This window comes from Bos indicus, chromosome 8 (assembly GCF_029378745.1).
Source record: "Bos indicus isolate NIAB-ARS_2022 breed Sahiwal x Tharparkar chromosome 8, NIAB-ARS_B.indTharparkar_mat_pri_1.0, whole genome shotgun sequence".
NCBI lineage: Eukaryota > Metazoa > Chordata > Mammalia > Artiodactyla > Bovidae > Bos > Bos indicus.
Window position 1 is genome coordinate 36,480,415 of NC_091767.1, and position 19,922 is coordinate 36,500,336.

Sequence of the window (19,922 nt, forward strand, 5' to 3'; positions counted from 1 at the left end):
TAATAGCTGTCATGTGATATCAAATCAATTAATATGATTCCTTTTCCTCTCTCCTGGTTCAGTCTCTCTCTCTCTTCCTCACTCCTCTCCTCCCATACCCCAGACACTAATGACTCATTTGTGGGCACCTGGGTTTGTTTTATTTTGCTCTTGAAATTCTGCTTACACCACTGAAGGAAGTTGGTTAGAAAATATGCCTCATCTTAAAACACACACATGCACACACAAAAACTTGTCTAATCTCATCCCATATTGGTTGAGTTCATTTTTTCTCATATTGTTTAGAACATCAATCACTGAGTTAGCTCCATTTCTTCAACATTTCCAGTCTTTCAGTTTTCAAGTTAATTATTTACAAGCATGACAAAATTTAATCCTTTTATTGCAGAGTGATCCTTTTTTTTAATAAATAAAGACCTCTTTCTTTTTGAGGAACAGTGCACAGTCAAATTTTTATAGCTGAATTTGTCTTAAATTGAAAGCTAGATGGGATTTCACCTCCGGAAACTTGGAACGATTTCACAAGGTACTTGCAGGCTTTGTAAAGACTAATTAGAGCTATTTAAATGGCACCTCTCTCCTGTGAGCAGCAGAGCAAGTGTGTGGGGGTCTGTTATTCCCAGCACCCTCCTCAGCCTGCCCCTGGGGTGCTTCTTACCTAGAAAGGAGAAAAAACGTTTTTAAGGGATGGTTGGTTGTGTTGGTTTTTTCCTTTACTTTTGGTCCCAGGAAGCTAATCGAAGAGTAAATCAGAAAGCTCTGAGTTTATTTTTATCTCCATTGCTTTGTTCAGTTATTGGGGTTTTCTTTTCATTTGTATGGTACATCTAGGCAGGCTGTGCTAATGAAGCTACACTCCGTTACTCTAACGCTGCAGAGAGACTTGTGTCATCTGTGTGTGGCTCTGTTTGTAGAATATAGGCGCAGGTTGTACACGACTGGAAAGTTAAAAAATGACTATTTTTGTCTGCTCCATTATTTTTTTTAATATAAGAATAGGGAAGAGGCCTTCCAGATTTGCGGTTTCTTTTCATCACTATAGTATTCAGAAATGAGTAGGTTTATTTCATTTTTGTTGATCACACCAATCATAAGAATAGCTAGTATCCAATGTGTATTTTAGACATTTCAAATTAATTGACTCATTTGAAACTCTCACAGGGATGTTGGGTAAGAATGTTGTGATAGTGCTGCTCATATATAAGGATGTAGATGAGGAGACGGGCACTGTGAGTGTCCTACACAGAACTCCTGCTGAAACTCTGCATTTGATTTTAACTACTTCATTGTGAAATGAAGCCCTACAATAATTGTAGCTCAGTTGGTAAAGAATCCACCTGCAATGCAGGAGACCGCAGTTTGATTCCTGGGTCGGGAAGATCCGCTGGGGAACGGATAAGCTACCCACTCCAGTATTCTTGGGCTTCCCTGGGCTTTCCCAGTGGCTCAGCTGGGAAAGAATCCACCTGCAATGCAGGAGACCTGGGTTTGATCCCTGTGTTGGCAAGATCCCTGGAGAACGGAAAGGCTAGCCACTCCAGTATTCTGGCCTGGAGAATTTCATGGACTGTATAGTCCATGGGGTCGCAAAGAGTTGAATACGACTGAGTGATTTTCATATATGTACATGTATATTAATACAAGCTAAGTTGACCAAAACTCTGTGACTTAGCTGAACAGCCATAGTGCAGTGGCCCAAACGCTGCTTTATTTCAGGGCAAAGTGTCCCCTAACTAGAAATGAGTCCCTTCCACCACAATGCTGAGAAGTCCCCAATAAGTGTAGCTAATCTTGGAATCCTTCTCTATAGGCACTCTCATGATCCAGCCTCCTCAGCAGTGCTAAGGCATAGAAAACCAAAGAAAGGAGAACACACTGGGAGAGTGAAGGCTGGGTTCACACACTCTCTGAAAGTTTCCATTCCTCCATAACTCAACAGTGGTGACCAGCTGCAGAACCCACATAGAAAGGCACACTTATAAAAAGAATCATCCTGCATTTGGTAGAAACACAGAGGGTCTTTGGCCAAACTGCATTCATATCCAGGGAGACTTCTGCAGATAAAACCCTGTGCCTTTGCTAGAAGCATTTGTTTTTTCTGGTATGTTGCAAAGAGAAGCCTTCGTTTTGCTAGTTCTGATGCAGCTGTGAGTGGCTGCCATGGTGTGAGTTGAAGGAGAAGGAAGGCCTGTGTCCCTTGAAATTAAATAAATTTACTAGTAAATTATTATTTGATTTTATGTATCTACTTTCTGTTCTATGGTTTTGCCGGTGTCAGCAAAGTAAACATTTTTTGTTTTGTTTTGTTTTTTTTCTGAATTGTGGGTTGTAAAAACTACAGTCTAGGTCTTAATTGGCAATTCATGGTTGTTACCCAGGTTTTCTTTGTCATTTGTGTATTGAAGTGGAGCAGGAGACCTTACTGATTAAATGAAAGGTAGCTTTTGTGCTCTGTGGGTCTTGAGTACTTCTATCTTACAACAGGGAATAAACTGCTTTACCAAAAAAAAAAAAAAAATTTCTTTGACACAAACTTCACAAAGGGTTTGTAGAAGTGAAAGGAAATGAAAGTACTAGAGCTTTGATGCCACACTGTGAGCTGGAGCAGAGCCAGCCAACGAGCTAACGTTCTGGTCCCCGCTCTGGGCTGCTGCAGTAGTTTGTCCTCTAGAGCCAGGAGTGGGGTTCCCCACCTTGCCTCTAACTCTGTCTCTTACTCATTCTCACCTCCGCAAGTCAAGGAAACCTGTTTTTCCTGAAGAGACCATGTACTAGCCTAGTCCTACCACCTCCTCATGCTTTTGAATCTGTTTATTTTTCACCCTACCGGGTTCTAGTCAAGATTTAAAGTATCAATCACACCTATAAATCTCATCACAGATCATCAGAGGTAGAAGAAGTAGGAACCAACTTGAACGATCATCAGAGCGTGTTCCTACCTAATCTGACAGCCACTGAAGGCTCTACATAGCTTAAAATCACTTCACTGCTGCTGCTGCTACGTCGCTTTAGTCGTGTCCGACTCTGTGTGACCCCATAGACGGCAGCCCACCAGGTTTCCCATCCCTGGGATTCTCCAGGCAAGAATACTGGAGTGGGTTGCCATTTCCTTCTCCAATGCAGGAAAGTGAAAAGTGAAAGTGAAGTCGCTCAGTCGTGTCCGACTCCTAGTGACCCCATGGACTGCAGCCTACCAGGCTCCTCTGTCCATGGGATTCTCTAGGCAAAAGTACTGGAGTGGGGTGCCATTGCCTTCTCCGTAAAATCACTTCACAGAGATTTCCGAATCCAAGAAGTTTAAGAACACCACAGAGACACAATCTTATTTTAGAACTTAAAGAGACTTGAGGGAATCAATTTGTCCAGCACACCTTGTTTAGCAGATAAGCAGTCAGAGGTCTGGACAAGTTGAACCACTGCCCAGATGTCAAAGAGCAACTTCCCAGCAGCCCTAACCCAGAGTTTCAGTTTCTTGGTCAATGTCTCTGAAGTCTTAGCATGTTCTTAGTATTGTTTCACGAATCACAACTTTTATGACACAGAAGTACACACTTGGTCCATATGATTACTTACTTTCACATTAATAAAATAATTTATGTACTATTTTGGGTCCTGCTTTTTCACTGAAGAGCATAAGGCCTTATTATTAACATTTTATAATTATAAACACCTCTCAACAAGAGAAATCTTTTCAAATCAAATTATCTACTGACCTGAAAAATCGAGTGCAAAGCAAGTTGTTTGTTTATTTTGTTGTTTTTTTTTTTTTTAATAACGAGACCCACATGACCCAATTATTTCTCATCAAATTAACAAGGGAAAAAAAGAAAAGAAAAAGTATTTTAACCCAGTCAGGACAAAACAACTCAGATAGTATGTTCTTTGACATTTCAACATGCTTTCAAGGTTTTAAAGCCTTTCTCAGTATGAGTTAATTATTCATCAGGAATATTCTTTCAAACCAAATAGCTTCATGTTTCCAAGAATTCCTCTCCATTTGCTAATATTCAAATAATATGGGAGAAAATCATTATAAAGCTCTAAAATGTTAATCCCATGCTTAAATGAAGAAAAATGGCATTTCCTCTGCATGTTGAACTCAAAAGTTCTCAAAATTTTTCAGACAGAAAAAACAAGGGAGCCCAAAGTTCACACCCAGGCTTATTTTTCCATCAATAGTGTAACTAGCAATTGCCAGTATATAAAATGAGAGCCTAAACCTGACCCAACCATGTTTGAATCACAATATCTCTTAAAGGCTTGAGTCTTATAGCTCCAAATTAAGTTTGTCCAAAACACAAAGACCCAGTGGAAAGCATGTATGTAGTATTTTTAAGCACCACAAAAAAACAAGTCCATTAACTGATGAAACAAACTAGAAGATAGGAATGTGGAAGATAGTGGGGTATAATATGAAGACAAGATCTAGCCTGTTTTCTCACTTATTAGATGATTAGGTTAGAATGATAACTATTATTGGTATTGGGATTACATACGTGACTATTATTAATTGGAGAATACACATGAAACAATACACAGGAAATCAGGACTTCCGTGGTCGTCCAGTGGTTAGGAGTCTGCCTGCCAATGCAGAGGACACAGGTTCGAACCCTTGTCTGACATCTTACTTGCCGCAGGGACAACTGGCACAAAGCCATGTGCCACAACGTCTAAGCCACACCCTGGAGCCCTCAGGCTGCAACTACTGAACCCATGCACCATAAACAGTGAAGCCTGCTGCCCTGGAGCCTGTGCTCCACAACAGGAGGACCCACTGCAGTGAGAAGCCGGCACACCCCAAAGAGGAGGAGCCCCCCTCACTGCAAGTGGAGAAAGCCTGTGTGCAGCAATGAAGACCCATTGCAGCCATAAATAAATAAATATTTTTAATGAAAAAAAAAGCATTAGAAAATCATGAAAACATACTTTTAGAAATGTAGTAAAGCCATGGATGCCTAGGAAGGGACAAGGTCTAGTTCTAAGCTGTTTTTCTTGGACAATGACCTTAGGACCAATTGTGCCTGTAGGACCTGGGACCAAGAGAGTGCCTACAGCAGGACCAATCCTAAGATTCTACTTATGATGAGTTTCAGACATCTTTTTTTCAAGTTCTTGCTATTTTAATAACTCTTTCCTCTCAAAAGAAAAAAAAAAAAAAGCAAGGCACCATTACTGTAGTTTTGGACAAATCTTCACCAATCCAAGAAATAAAAGCAATCAGCTGATGGACAGTAATTCTGTATTCTTTCAGTTCTGCATTTTAAGTTAGATTTCTACTTAACATAGCCCCAGAATTCAGTTAATTCTTACACACTTCTCATGAATTAGTAGTGCACACCGATTTGCACTGCATTAGAGGAAAGTCAATATAGTATGATTTTTTTTTCCATTGGAGTTGGCTGAAAAATCATTCTAAATATGTCAGATTGAAAATGGAGGTCTTGTCTACTCAAAACACACTACTCTTTAACCTTAGCTTTCAATCTGAGGTTAATGTTTTTTTTAGAAGTACAAGCCACCATTATTTCTCAGATCTTTTCTCATTCATCTTTCTGCACAGCTTATTATGTTGGGTTGTATGAATATAAGACACACTTGGCCTTGGAGCTGCTAGAGAACACAGTAGACTCTCATATCTCCACATTGCAAAGAACATGTGATAGAACTTAGTGGAAGTGTCTTTTTGTCAGAGTGTGTAAAGCAATTTGCCAGGAGACTTTTATTCTAGGTATTACCTACTTACAGACAAGTGTCAAAATATATAAAGAGGATCCTCACATTATTTTCAGGATATAAATATTACCCTAACAATTAGCTCTCCCAGGTGTGGAAGTATTGTTTTCAATTCTCTTCTTTGCACAATATCAAGTCCCAAATTCTTAAAGCATTTGGTGATACAATATGGATCCAGGTGCCTAATAATTTTCAAGCAGAATTTTTGTATTTTTGTCCCGACTCTTTATTCAGTATCAACCTATTCCCCATAAAATATAATAACAACATATTATTCAAACTTGAGCAATACATCAAAAAACAATTCATTATGTAATAGCTGATTAAAGTTTATGCAAGAATGTAGGCTAGGTCTGATTCCGCTTCTTTACATCTGTGTCTCACATTCACTACCTCTGTCTTCAGATGCATTGTTCAGACACATTTGTTACCCTTGATAAGGAAGAAATGGCACAGTGCCCAGCTGATGTATTTTCTGAGTCATTAAACCAGATTTCTCCATTTTTGAATTTTTGGGGGAAAAAAGTTCTCTCTGTATTGGTAGCTGAGTGAGGCCCTTAGCCAGAATCTTTTCTATCATTTCTTTAATGTTACCTGCTAAATTACATTATTTAAAGTGAGCTTTCCCTGTGTTATACAGTAGACTCATTGTTGGCTCAGAACCAAATCCTACAGACATGGAGATGTGCATGCTTCCCAGTGGCTGTAACCTGAGGACTTTATTTAAACTGTCCTTTGAATCTGCAGTAAGGCGGTGTCAGGGAGGAATAGGATCTTTATCAACAAAGGGCTGCCAGAACCCCAACAGCTTCTTGAGTAGCTGTAATAGATGAATAATGTTACAACCAACCGTGCATTTCAGTTTTTGCTCAAAAGGCTTTTCACTGATGCTGCTGGTATTTCATATCCATGTGTTCATCTTGGAACCCAGTAGCCTCCATCTGACTTTCATTACTTTTCTTGAGAGGATCGATTTTACAACTGGAATCAGAAAAGCAGTCAAAGTAATTGCAAGTGGCAATCACTGAAATATAGTAATCTTAGCTTGGGAACATATGTTCCATTATAAAGAATATATTCTTTTTTTTAATAAATCCAAGACTCATGTTTTCCCAAAGTAAAAAGGGACCATGTACAGGTTCTACTGCTATCTCCTGTATCTCCTGTATCATGCTAATATCCCAATAAAGTGTTTGTTCCTTCAGGAATAGGCAACTCATTATGTCTGGAGGAAATCTATACCCTTTCTGATTCTGACTATATGAAAATGCTTTATTATACTGGAGATGAAATTCATCTCTCTCTAGTTACATCCTTCAGAACTGAAAGATTTGGGTCTCAACATAGTAATCCTCAACCTCTCTTGATTCATGAGCAACTCTTATGTCCAACTCCTTTTTTTTTTTTTTGCCAGGTTTTAATATATATTCCTTTCTCATACGAAATAGCTTTGATTTACATCATCATTCTGGTCAATCTTCTTGGAAGTTCAGACTTCCCTGTAACCCTTATAAAGGCACTGTGCTGAAGGAAAATTAGACTTTTAATCAGAATATCTGTATTATGTTACAACTTTGCCACTTATTCAATGTTAGAACTTGGGCAAATTATTTACTCTTTTTGTCATCAGGGATAGCAAAACTAAATAAAAGATATGTGGTCTAGAGGCAAATAACACAAGCAGTATGCAAGTGAACAATTAAATTTATAATTACAATGTTGCCAACAGAGTTCTGAGGTCCCAGGGTATGAAGAACAGGCCCCCTGAGATGGAGGCTCAGTGTTTTCTGATGGGAAGGAGACAGAGAGTGTCTTGTGGAATGTGGGATGGCACCAAGCTAGCGGAGCAATGTTTTCTAACAAAGCCAGCATGTAGGAGCAGGACAGGGTCTAGAGACTGGAAAGTGAGTAGATGAGTAGACAAGATGAGTTGGAGAAGTACAGAGCTTTGTAGCCATTGTTGAGAATTTGGATTTTATTTAAAGTATAAGGAGAAGCCATTGTTGGGTTTGAAGAAGAGACATTCAGTGTCTGAAATATATTTTTATAAACTGCTCTCATCGAAATAGAGAACAGACTGCAAAGGACAAGAGTAGAAATGGGACAACCAATTAGGAGGCAGTTGTCATCATCCAAAGAGCGATTTGTGTGATTCAACAACCCGTTGAAGTTTAAGGGAGAAGCAGTACTCTACAGGGGTTAAGACACAGATGTAGCAGACTGCCTGCCTATAATTAGACCAGAGATTCTGGTGCATTTTTGCATCTCTGTGCACCTTAGTTTCCTCCTTTGTGAAAGGAAGATCATGACTGAACTTCCGAGAGTTGTTGCGAGGATTAAATGAGTTTATATATGAATTCCCTGTTAGCTAAATCTGGAAAGAATTTTTACCGTTAAGACATGTTCCACCCTATACTGCATTTTCAGACTCAGGCATCATTTTATTTGGTTTTTGTCTGAGAAAGAAGAGAATGAATGTGGAATATGACCAAATAATTGCTTATCTTCCTTTGCACACTGTATTTTGCTGATGCAATGGAGAAAACAATGGAGAAAAAAATCAGTGAGAGAAAAGGCATTCCACAAACAATCAGTTGTGTTTTCCTTTCTTTGGAGTCCACCTTGTCATGTGACAAAGATTGAACACTTCACACATTGTATTTCTTTAATGTGATGGTCCCAATAAGAACCATTTTTAATCCAGTTTAAGACCCAAACATTAACACAGTGTGAAACAATAATACAACACTGTCATCAGGCCATGTCCCAGGCTGTTTCCTCTTGTGATATGTTCACATAGTTGCATAACACTCCTTGTTTTACAGGTATCCCAGGAAGTGACTATGTGAATGCCAATTACATAGATGGCTACAGGAAACAAAATGCCTATATCGCAACACAGGGATCTCTACCGGAAACATTCGGGGACTTCTGGAGAATGATATGGGAGCAACGGAGTGCCACAGTTGTTATGATGACAAAACTAGAAGAGCGATCCAGGGTAAGGATGAATATCTACCTTCCCCCTCTTAAAATCTTCCCTCAGATAGTTCCGGTCAGAATCTAAGATTTCTTTAAGTTTTGATTCTTTAACAGCCACTAAATATGAATATCAACAGCTTAGACTAAATCATGCTTTAACATTCTTTTGTATCTTTCAAAAAGGAAATTATCTCATGTTATGATGTGTATGATCACTAAAAGAAAAAAAAAAAATAGCACTCAAAGAAGTAGGCAACTTGGCTAGATGAATAAATATCAACTTGGATATCTTTTTAAAATTCACATTTAATAGGAATGCACAGACTTTGGGGGGAAATCCCAATAATATGTACTTCCTGACATTTTCAACTTTTTCTTTCTCATAATTTGCAGTGAGAATCTAAAATTCTGTGAAAGAGGGTCCTTTCAAAAATTATTCAAATTATCATAAATTAAGTCAGGGCAGTCAGAAAAATGATGTGGGTTAATACAGAGCTGAGAAAACATGTAAACGCAGAGGGCATTTTGCTAGTTTAGCCTTCTCCAAAATGAATAGGTTTTAATAACAGAGTCACTGCTTAGTAAGGTCTAAGAAAGGAATTTTATTCATCATATGGATCCAATATTATGGAGCATGGCATATTGGTTAAATGCTCTTGATTTGCAAAACTAGAACATAATGGGTAAGCAGTATCCACATTCCCAAGTGTACATGCAAATATTGTAGCCATTTGATGAAAATCAGCCTGTAACCTTGAGAATTTAAGGAACAAGTCTGACAAGTCACTGAAGACAGCATATAGTCTCCCTGAAGCATGGGGCATTCAGGGCAGAGTTTGAAACTACTAGTGAGAGGGCTCTTTTACTGGGCTCACAGTATTCTCAAAAAGGAGATTTATAAGGAAGTCAAAGCCTGAGTCCTCATTTGTTGTGTGACAGCCAGGTTTTAAACATTCTTCTAAGCTCAATACATGGCAGTTTCTCTTAGCCCCAGTGTGTCTATGAGAGAGGAGTTGAAAACTGCCCAGGAGATCCCTAAGGAAAAAGCTCAGACTTCAGAGAATATGAAAAGTTCCAGCTGTTATTTTAAAGCTGGGAAATCAATAAATATGGAACACAACTGGTTTAGCAAAGCTAAAAAGCAATCAGATCTTTTCAGAATGTGAATTCTACAAAAATATTGTCTGAAATGAATTTAGATTAAAAAAAAACTTGTATGACTGTGAAGACATATATGTGTTACACATTACATTCAAATACCATTTGAAAGATGTAAATAGATCTTTTATTGACTCATACTCAGGGTAACCTCTATATAACCCCTATGTATAACTGGCCCTTTCCTTAAAGCAACTCCTATCCAAATGATTCTTGGATACAATTGTTAATAATTTTAACAATGTCTGACATATTTTGGGTACACTGATATTTTACAACAATCCATGAGATAAACACTACTATGATTTCCACTTTATATATGAGTAAACTGAGGCCAGGACATTCCAGAAGGTCACCCAAGCTCTTTCAGTTACCAAGGTCAGAGTGAAGAATTGAAGTCAGACAGTCTGTCTCCACAACGCATGTGCTTACCCACCAGGCCATACTGCCTGTTAGCACTTCTGTGAAGCAGAGGCAACTGAACTATTATGTTACAGTATGCATGTAAATGCAGCCTACCCAGACTGCTCTGCCTAGAGATACTGGCTGGTAACAAGCAGTCATTTGCAAAAGCTGTTTTCAGTAAAACACACATTTTTATCTTGACACTGCAGGCTTTCATTAAGCCAGGCACAGAAACTTGTTTTGAAATAACCAAATGAAATTCTGCCCCTTTTCTCCCTAATTGCTTCTAATAATAAAGTTAGTTCTAACTGGCCCCACTGCCAGTGCAACATGTGATGGTAATGAGCAGTTCTTGGTGGAAGGCATTGTGACTTAAATACCCACAGTTTATCTTTCTGTTGCAGGCTACCTTTTTTTCTCCCACCTCAGACAGAGAAACTTATTTGGAAGTTACTAAATGAACTCTGTTTGTTCCCTTCATTAATTACTCTTTGCTCTTGCAAGTTAGCTCTCTCCTTTGTTAAATGACCTGAGGAGGCCAAATAAAGTGCCGCCTTGTGCTTTTTATTCTGTGATGGTTCAGTCTGTCCCCAAACTTATGATGACCCACATAAGCCAGTATTGAGAGATCTCAATCATCATCAACCCTGGCTATACCAATGATATACTCTCACCCCCAAAGCCCCAAAGCCTTTGTTCCTCAGTCTAGAACACTTGAAAATAAATGACCAAATGCCCTGGAGAGATCTAACAAAGCACTGAACCCCCAAATTATCTTACCTGCTCTTCATCTTCCTCCCTCACATCCTCCCACCTCAATTTTCCCCTGTACACTTGCTCTTTCCCCTAAAGTCCCAGGAAGCAAGGGGAAAGCATTCCTGGATTTTCAAAACAAGAACATAGGTTAAATTTTGCTATACAAACAGTGTTTTAAACATTGGTTAGTTGTTGCTGAAATATATAGCTCCATACTTGGGGAACTTTTAGGTTTATGTGGGCTGACCTGCAACTCACTGAATTCTCAGTTCCCAGCAGCCAACTTCAAAGCAGTCATATTAACTACTTGGGTTTATTTAGAAACTGCTGTAGTCTCTTTCATAAAGGGAAGAGGTCCAGGCAGCTTAAACAAATCACTTCTCCAAGGGCTAAAGCTTAAAATTTCATTATTTTGATGAAGGCTTGGGTTCCTAAAATAAAATTCATCCCCTGGCTTATTAAAAAAAAGGCATGTGTGTGTGTGTAAACACTTCTGTGCATTACAAATAATCAGGAGTACCTGTTAACTGAAGTGGGAAAGAGAGAAGAATAGGAAGAAAAGATTGCATGATACTGCACGGAATTGCCTGGGGACACCACCATCAGAGGAAGCAGCCTGACAGGGTTCCAAGCAGGGGTGCCTTGCAGTCACATGTCTGGGTTTAGAGCCCAACTTTAGTGCACACTAGCTCTGTGACATTACGCAAGCTGCTGGACACCTCAAAGTCTCCTTTCTGGATTACATGGAAACGTAATGTGGATATTACCTTAGATAAAGAATGTGACAAGGTGTCTCAGTGAGTCTACTCTATTATATTTTGGTTGAAATAGAGAAGTTAGAAGCCTTACCATTATAGCTTTGGTTTCCCCTAAAGCTGGCTTCCAAATAAATCAAGTTTTGTTCCCAAATGAAATGAGTCTGTTTCTCTGTGGTTGTTGGTGAATCCTAACAAACACAAGAGTCACTCCGCATAGTCAGTTTTGCCCCCTGTCCCCAGCCCAGGGTTGCACAGCCATGCATCCTAGTCAACAGGAGAGTGTAGCTCAGAACATGGGGTCCCTTTGCATTTGCCTTTGACAGAATCTCCAGAATGGAGACCCTGACACAGGAAGTGTGTTAATCTGCCTGTAAAAAGTCTACCATAGAACCTTCTGGCGGCTACTTTCACTTATCTTGAAGCAATACAATGTGAAAATAGTATTATTATGAACATGAGTTACGTGTAGTAATAATTACCACTAAATATAGTTTTGATAGCACATTTCCTTTTGGTTCAGATTTTCATTCCCCTTCCCTTTCTTATTTATTTATGATAATAGGGGATCCTCTTCTCAGAACCAACCTCCTGTGTTTTCTAGCCCTCTACTGTGCCAAGGCTCATTCCCAACTCCTCTCTGTGGTTGACACAGCAGCAGGGCTTGTAACCGTTGCTGAATTAGAACAGTTCACTCAAGAAAAAATTTACTCTTGCATATGTTAGACATTTCCCTGATCTTTTGTTAGAGAATTGACCATTATTCGTATTTGGAAGACTGACGAAGGCTTCCAAGTGTGAGGTAGGGCTTAGGGCTTACGGTGGCCATTTGAAAACTTCAGTTCTTTGATTTTTCAAATGCCATCAGTCTCCCTTAAACGTGGCCTTGCAAGAGTCCCAAACTTAAATCAGGAGACTGTTTGCACGGTGTGTACATTCATATATCAAGCCTGAGGAGAAAATGTGTAAGCTGAATATTTTCTATGAGTTTCATTAGGATATATTAAAAAAAATATATATATATATATGTATATGTATAAAGCTAAAAACTAGAGATTTTGAAGTTGAAGTTTGATTGCTGCCTAAAAATGCACAAATAAATTTAAAGACTTGTATACTGTGTGACAGGAGATATGGTTAGTGGGTTTTATTCCACAGTTTCCATCTTTTTTTGCCAAATCGTCTCAAGTTCTGCGTAGTTCACTGATTCTGCAGCAGCTTATTCTTGTGCCCCAGAATGTGGTCTTTAATTGTTTCCATGTTTCATAACATGCCAATAAGCACATGAATTGGTCTGGGTAACCACACGGAGGGAAGAAAGAGTTCGGAAAAAATGAAGCACTGGGAGGAGAGTAAAATGTATACAGCTGGGATTTCCACTACAAGGGTGTTATTTGTGGGCAGCTGGGATGCATGGCTGGCACGCCTAGGTTGAAGAATGGGGGTCTCCAAGGGAGGATTCTCAAAGACCATTCCTGGCCCGGAAGCTCTATTATTTGGTGGGTGATTGCTCACTTTATTCCCCCTTTATCTCTCTGCTTTTGGCAATTTCTCTTCTACTTTGTTTCCCATCTTGAGGTACAGAAGGGACCATGTAGGCCTCTCATTGACAAATTCTTGAGCAACCCTGATTAGTGTTAGAAGGTGAAATGGATTCAGTGAGGTTAAGGAGTATTTGTCTTTCACTTGTCCTCCCAGCCTGCCTTCAGTCAGTTCCCATAGGTGACACTTACTGTTGCTTCATGTCTTACAAGCTTTATAGTGGGAGTTGATTCACTTAAAGAGTCAGTGTTGTAGTGGGACTTAGTGCTATAAATGTCAAGGATGTGAGAAAAATTTTGACACACCCTAACGTGGGCACTGATTGGAATTGTCATCATCCAACGTGGGCCACATTTGTTAGTGGTAAAAGCATAGAATAAGATGTGAGTTTGCATTCCCACCAACAGTGTAAGAGGGTTCCCTTTTCTCCACACCCTCTCCAACATTATTATTTGTAGACTTTTGAATCGCAGCCATTCTGACTGGTGTGAAATGGTACCTCATAGTGGTCTTGATTTGCATTTCTCTGATAATGAGTGATGTTGAACATCTTTTCATGTGTTTGTTAGCCATCTGTATGTCTTCTTTGGAGAAATGTCTATTTAGTTCTTTGGCCCATTTTTTGATTGGGTCATTTATTTTTCTGGAGTTGAGCTGTAGGAGTTGCTTGTATATTTTTGAGATTAGTTGTTTGTCAGTTGCTTCATTTGCTATTATTTTCTCCCATTCTGAAGGCTGTCTTTTCACCTTGCTGATAGTTTCCTTTGATGTGCAGAAGCTTTTAAGGTTAATTAGGTCCCATTTGTTTATTTTTGCTTTTCTTTCCAGTATTCTTGGAGGTGGGTCATAGAGGATCCTGCTGTGATGTATGTCAGAGAGTGTTTTGCCTATGTTCTCCTCTAGGAGTTTTATAGTTTCTGGTCTTATGTTTAGATCTTTAATCCATTTTGAGTTTATTTTTGTGTATGGTGTTAGAAAGTGTTCTAGTTTCATTCTTTTACAAGTGGTTGACCAGTTTTCCCAGCACCACTTGTTAAAGAGATTGTCTTTAATCCACTGTATGTTCTTGCCTCCTTAATGCAAACTAGTACAGCCACTATGAAGAACAGTGTGGAGATTCCTTAAAAAACTGGAAATAGAACTGCCTTATGATCCAGCAATCCCACTGCTGGGCATACACACTGAGGAAACCAGAAGGGAAAGAGACACGTGTACCCCAGTGTTCATCGCAGCACTGTTTGTAATAGCCAGGACATGGAAGCAACCTAGATGTCCATCAGCAGATGAATGGATAAGAAAGCTGTGGTACATATACACAATGGAGTATTACTCAGCCATTAAAAAGAATTCATTTGAATCAGTTCTAATGAGGTGGATGAAACTGGAGCCTATTATACAGAGTGAAGTAAGCCAGAAGGAAAAACACCAATACAGTATACTAACGCATATATATGGAATTTAGAAAGATGATAACAATAACCCTGTGTACGAGACAGCAAAAGAGACAGTGATGTATGGAACAGTCTTATGGACTCTGTGGGAGAGGGAGAGGGTGGGAAGATTTGGGAGAATGGCATTGAAACATGTAAAATATAATGTATGAAACGAGATGCCAGTCCAGGTTCAATGCACGATACTGGATGCTTGGGGCTAGTGCACTGGGACAATCCAGAGGGATGGTATGGGGAGGGAGGAGGGAGGAGGGTTCAGGAAGGGGAGCACATGTATACCTGTGATGGATTCATTTTGATATTTGGCAAAACTAATACAATTATGTAAAGTTTAAAAATAAAATTAAAATAAAAAAAAAAAGGTGTGAGGAAGTCCGTACTCAGTTTCCAAACTCTCTAAATCCCATTTTCTGTTCCCAAATAGATAACCAGGGAACCTGGTTAATGGCATCCATTGCTAGAGCAGATCAAACATATTGTGCAACATGACTTATTTTATGATAGGCCAGGAATGGGAAAATCCATAATCCAGTAAATTCGGTTGTTTGTATTAATGAATGGAGGTTAGATGATGTCAAGGCCGAAGGGGGTCAGGCTGGCGTTAACTACACTATGCTAATAGTTTAGGGAGTTAAACCTGAAGCTTGGCCACTGGAGCACTTTAGACCTAAAGACCACTCACTCTTCCTGTGTCCTCTCCATTCCTTGAATGCCATTATAGTAAATTTACCCGAACAGAGAGTGACAGTGAGATGGAGACATATTCCACTTGCTTCTGTAGCTAAGAGGGAAATTCTGGACAAAAAGCAGCAAGAAAGGAGATTCTGATCAAACACTTTCTTGTTTTTCTATAGAAAAAAGCTTGAGATACTTTTCAGATTGTGAGGTCCTTTTGGGTTAAAAGTTGGCAGAATCCCTTTGAGGATTATAAATGGCAGTGTTATTGTTTTCATTGTCGTTATCGGTTTTGGAAGGCCCAGCCTTGGCTGGTGGCAGACTAATTCCTGGCCCCTCTGGTTTGTCAAGGTTCGGTAAGTTTAATAGAGAGCAAATGCCTTCCAAATGCCAGGTCTGTGTCCTCTTCCATACAGAACTGGAAGCACAAGAGGCCTTGAACATTTAATTTCTCAAACTATAACCTGAAGCACTGCCTATCTAGGGCTACAGAAACTGCTTTTTCCTTAAGCAACTGTTGTGATTGCAGCACAATCGTTGCCTTTAGAGTCTGCATGATGTATGGGATTGTTTTTAAAAAGCAGTGGATACTTAATGTATATAGGACACTGGCAACAAAAAGAAAGATACTCATGTTGGCCGCCTAAAGGATGTTTGGGTCCTTATCTAGCAAGTTCCACACTCTTGGTTTTCTTTTGTCAACCATGTCAGATAACAGGAAGGATCCCACCAATTTCTTACTGTCTGTTAGCTTCCTGGAATTTCTCCCTTCTTTGTCCATCCCACCTCCTCTATTTAGGATGGAAGACTACAGATGCTGGCTCAGAACATCCCTACTGAAGTGAATTATAGGCAGCACAACCTAAGGAATGAGAAAGAGATGCAGCTTTGCTCCCAGTGACAATGTGCAAAGCCCTTGTGATTCTTTGCAGTCATGCTTACAGTGCTCCGGGCTGGTCTAGGCTATTTCTAAGATTTTGAGAAGTGCGAGTTAATCTCTGTGCCCAGGCAAGGCAGACATTCAGCTGGTATGCACCACTGTAGTTTTACTGGGAGTTACTATATTGAAACGTATCCATATTGGCTGGTATACAAACATTATCTTTTTATTGAAACTTTAAGTTACGTAAGGTTATCGCTCAGTGTCAGTGACACTGGAGCACTGCTGGAACACAGGCAGCCACTGGGCAGACGAAGGCAGGCGCAGAGGTGACAGTAAATGTGTGTGGAGTACCCAGTCATTGCCAGAAGTGACTGGGGCTGAGGGCAAAGAGACTCAAGTCATGAGGGAAGGCCTGGTATGCAAGTGCCACCTGGCCATGACAAGGACATTTCATAAATTTTCCCTCAGGTTACAACAACGTGCTAGAAAGTGGAGATATAATGGGAGAAGTCATTAGAAAAGCTGAGTGCAGCTCTGTCTGTTAATCCCTATCAGATGCATTTGTCTTATCCTGTTCAGGTCGCTATAACAGAATGCTATAGACTGGATGGTTTATATACAACAGAAACTTAACTTCTTACAGTTTAAGACCAAGGTGCTGCTTCCTGCTTCATAGAAAACTGTCTGTGCGATGCAGAGATGAGAGAGCTCTCAGGAGTTTCTCTTCTAAAGCACTAATTCCATTCTACCAGGCCTCCATCCTCATGACCTAAGGGCCTCCTCAAGCCCCCACTTCCTAATACGATCACATAGGGAATCAGATTTCAACATAGTGCCAGGAGAAATATCCACAACCTCAGATATGCAGATGATACCACCCTAAATTGGAAAACTCAGCAGTGGCCACAGGACTGAAAAGCTCAGTTTTCATTCCAGGGCCAAAGAAAGGCAATGCCAAAGAATGCTCAAACTACCACACAATTGCACTGATCTCAAACGCTAGTCAAGTAATGCTCAAAATTCTCCAAGCTAGGTTTCAACAGTACATGAACCAAGAACATCCAGATATTCAAGCTGGATTTAGAAAAGGAAGAGGAACCAGAGATCAAATTCCCAAATCTGTTGGATCATCGAAAAAGCAAGACAATTCCAGAACAACATCTACTTCTCTTTCATTTACTACGCTAAAACCTTTGACTATGGATCACAACAAACTGTGGAATATTCTTAAAGAGATGGGAATACCAGACCACTTTACCTCCTGCGAAACCTGTATGGAAGATAAGAAGCAACAGAAACAGACATGGAACAACATACTGGTTCTGAATTGGGAAAGGAGTACGTCAAGGCTGTATATAATCACCTTGCTTATTTAACTTATACGCAGAGTACATAAGGTGAAATGCCAGGCTAGATGAAGCACAAGCTGGAATCAAGATTGCAGAGAGAAATATCAGTAACCACAAATATGCAGATGATGCCACCTTATGTCAGAAAGTGAAGAACTAAAGAGTCTCTTGATTAAGGTGAAAGAGGATAGTGAAAAAGTTGACTTAAAACTCAACATTCAAAAAACGAAATTGTGGCATCCGGCCCCATCACTTTATGGTGAATAGATGGGGAACCAATGCAAACAGTGACAGGCTTTAATATTCTTGGGCTCCAAAATCACTGCAGATGGTGACTGTAACCATGAAATTAAGAGATGATTGCTCTTGTGAAGCGAAACTATGACAAACCTAGACAGCATATTAAAAACCAGAGACATTACTTTGCCAACAAAAGTCCATCCAGTCAAAGCTATGGTTTTTCCAGTAATCATGTATGGATGTGAGTCTTGGACCATAAAGAAGGCTGAGCACAGAAAAATTGATGCTTTTGAATTATGGTGTTGGAGAAGATGCTTGAGAGTACCTTAAATAGAAAGGAGATCAAACCAGTCAATCCTAAAGGAAATCAATGCTGATTATTCATGGAAGGACTGATGGCGAAGCTCGAATACTTTGGCCACCTGATGCAGAGAACTGACTCATTTGAAAAGACCCTGATGCTAGGCAAGGTTGAAGGCAGGAGGAGACAGGGATGACAGAGGATGAGATGGTTGGACGGCATCACCAACTCAATGGACATGAGTTTGAGCAAGCTCCGGGAGTTGGTAAAGGACAGAGAAGCCTGGCGTGCTGCAGTCCATAGGGTTGCAAAGAGGCGGACATGATTGACTGACTGAACAACAGCAACCACCCTAATGACAGAAAGCGAATATAACTAAAGAGCCTCTAGATGAAGGTGAAAGAGGACAGTGAAAAGCTGGCTTAAAACTCAACATTCTGCCCTATATCAACATGGATCAGCCATAGGTATACATATGTCCCCTTCCTCTTGAGTCTCCTCCCACCCCAATCGCACCCCTCTAGGTTGTCACAGAGCCCTGGTTTGAGTTCCCTAAGTCCTAAACTAGCACTATATTGTAATTATCCTTCAATGAAAATAAATACATGTTTAAAAGTAGAAAAAAAACCTGCAGGAAAAATGTAAAATAAAACAAAATTCAACAGTCAAAAAACTAAGATCATGGTATCCAATCCCATTACTTCATACCAAATAGATAGGAGGAAAATACAAATATTGGCAGATTTTATTTTCTTGGGCTCCAAAATTACTATGGATGGTAACTGCAGCCATGAAATTTTAAAAAGTCTGCTCCTTGGAAGACAAACCTAGACAGCATATTAAAAAGCAGAGATATCACTTTGCCAACAAAGGTCCATATAGTCAAAGCTATGGTTTTTCCAGAAGTCATGTATGGATGTGAAAGTTGGACCATCAAGAAGGCTGAGCACCAAAGAATTGATGCTCTTGAATTGTGGTGCTGGAGAAGACTCTTGAGAGGTCCTTGGACTGCAAGGAGATCAAACCAGTCAATCCTAAAGGAAAACAGTCCTGAATATTCATTGGAAGTACTGATGCTGAAGCTGAAGCTCCAATAATTTGGCCACCTGATACAAAGAGCCAACTCATTGGAAAAGATCCTGATGCTGGGAAAGATTTAGGGCAGGAGGAGAAGGGGGCGACAGAGGATGAGATAGTTGGATAGCATCAAGCTCAATGGACATGAGTTTCAGCAGACTCAGAGATAGTGAAGGTCAGGGAAGCCTGAAATGCTGCAATCTATGGGATCACAAAGAGTCAAACACAACTCAGTGACTGAATAACAACAATGTGAATGGGGGGGAGAGGCACAGATATTGTATAGCACACATCAAAAAACAGAAGAAAATGAATATTAAGTTTTTAAATTAATAAATGGTTTAATAAGTGTTTGAATGGTTCAGTGAACTGATAAGCAGCAAAATTTGGTTTATTTAGAGAATAATATTTTTTGACATTATGGTTTTATTTATGAAAAGCTATGACTGTACTGATAGTCAAATGCTTTAATATCACTCTCATTTCAAGGACTCCATTGCCTTTGATCCTTCACTAAATAGTGGTCAGCAAAGAGAAAATGAAAGAAATTCATAAACCAGATAGTTTTGCCATTTGAATATAGATATGACTAAATATTAGTTGAATGGGGAGAAT

At 39.6% G+C, this 19,922-nt stretch overlaps 1 protein-coding gene across 24 annotated transcripts in view; it reads left to right on the forward strand.

Annotated features, from left to right (window-relative positions):
* Positions 1–19,922, forward strand: part of PTPRD (protein tyrosine phosphatase receptor type D) — a 2,527,413-nt gene that overhangs the window by 2,452,568 nt on the left and 54,923 nt on the right. For all 24 annotated transcript variants that reach the window (XM_070794551.1, XM_070794552.1, XM_070794555.1 and 21 more), the window contains one exon: positions 8,559–8,734. In XM_070794551.1, coding sequence (XP_070650652.1) covers positions 8,559–8,734 — 176 coding nt within the window. The remainder of the gene's footprint in view (positions 1–8,558; positions 8,735–19,922) is intronic.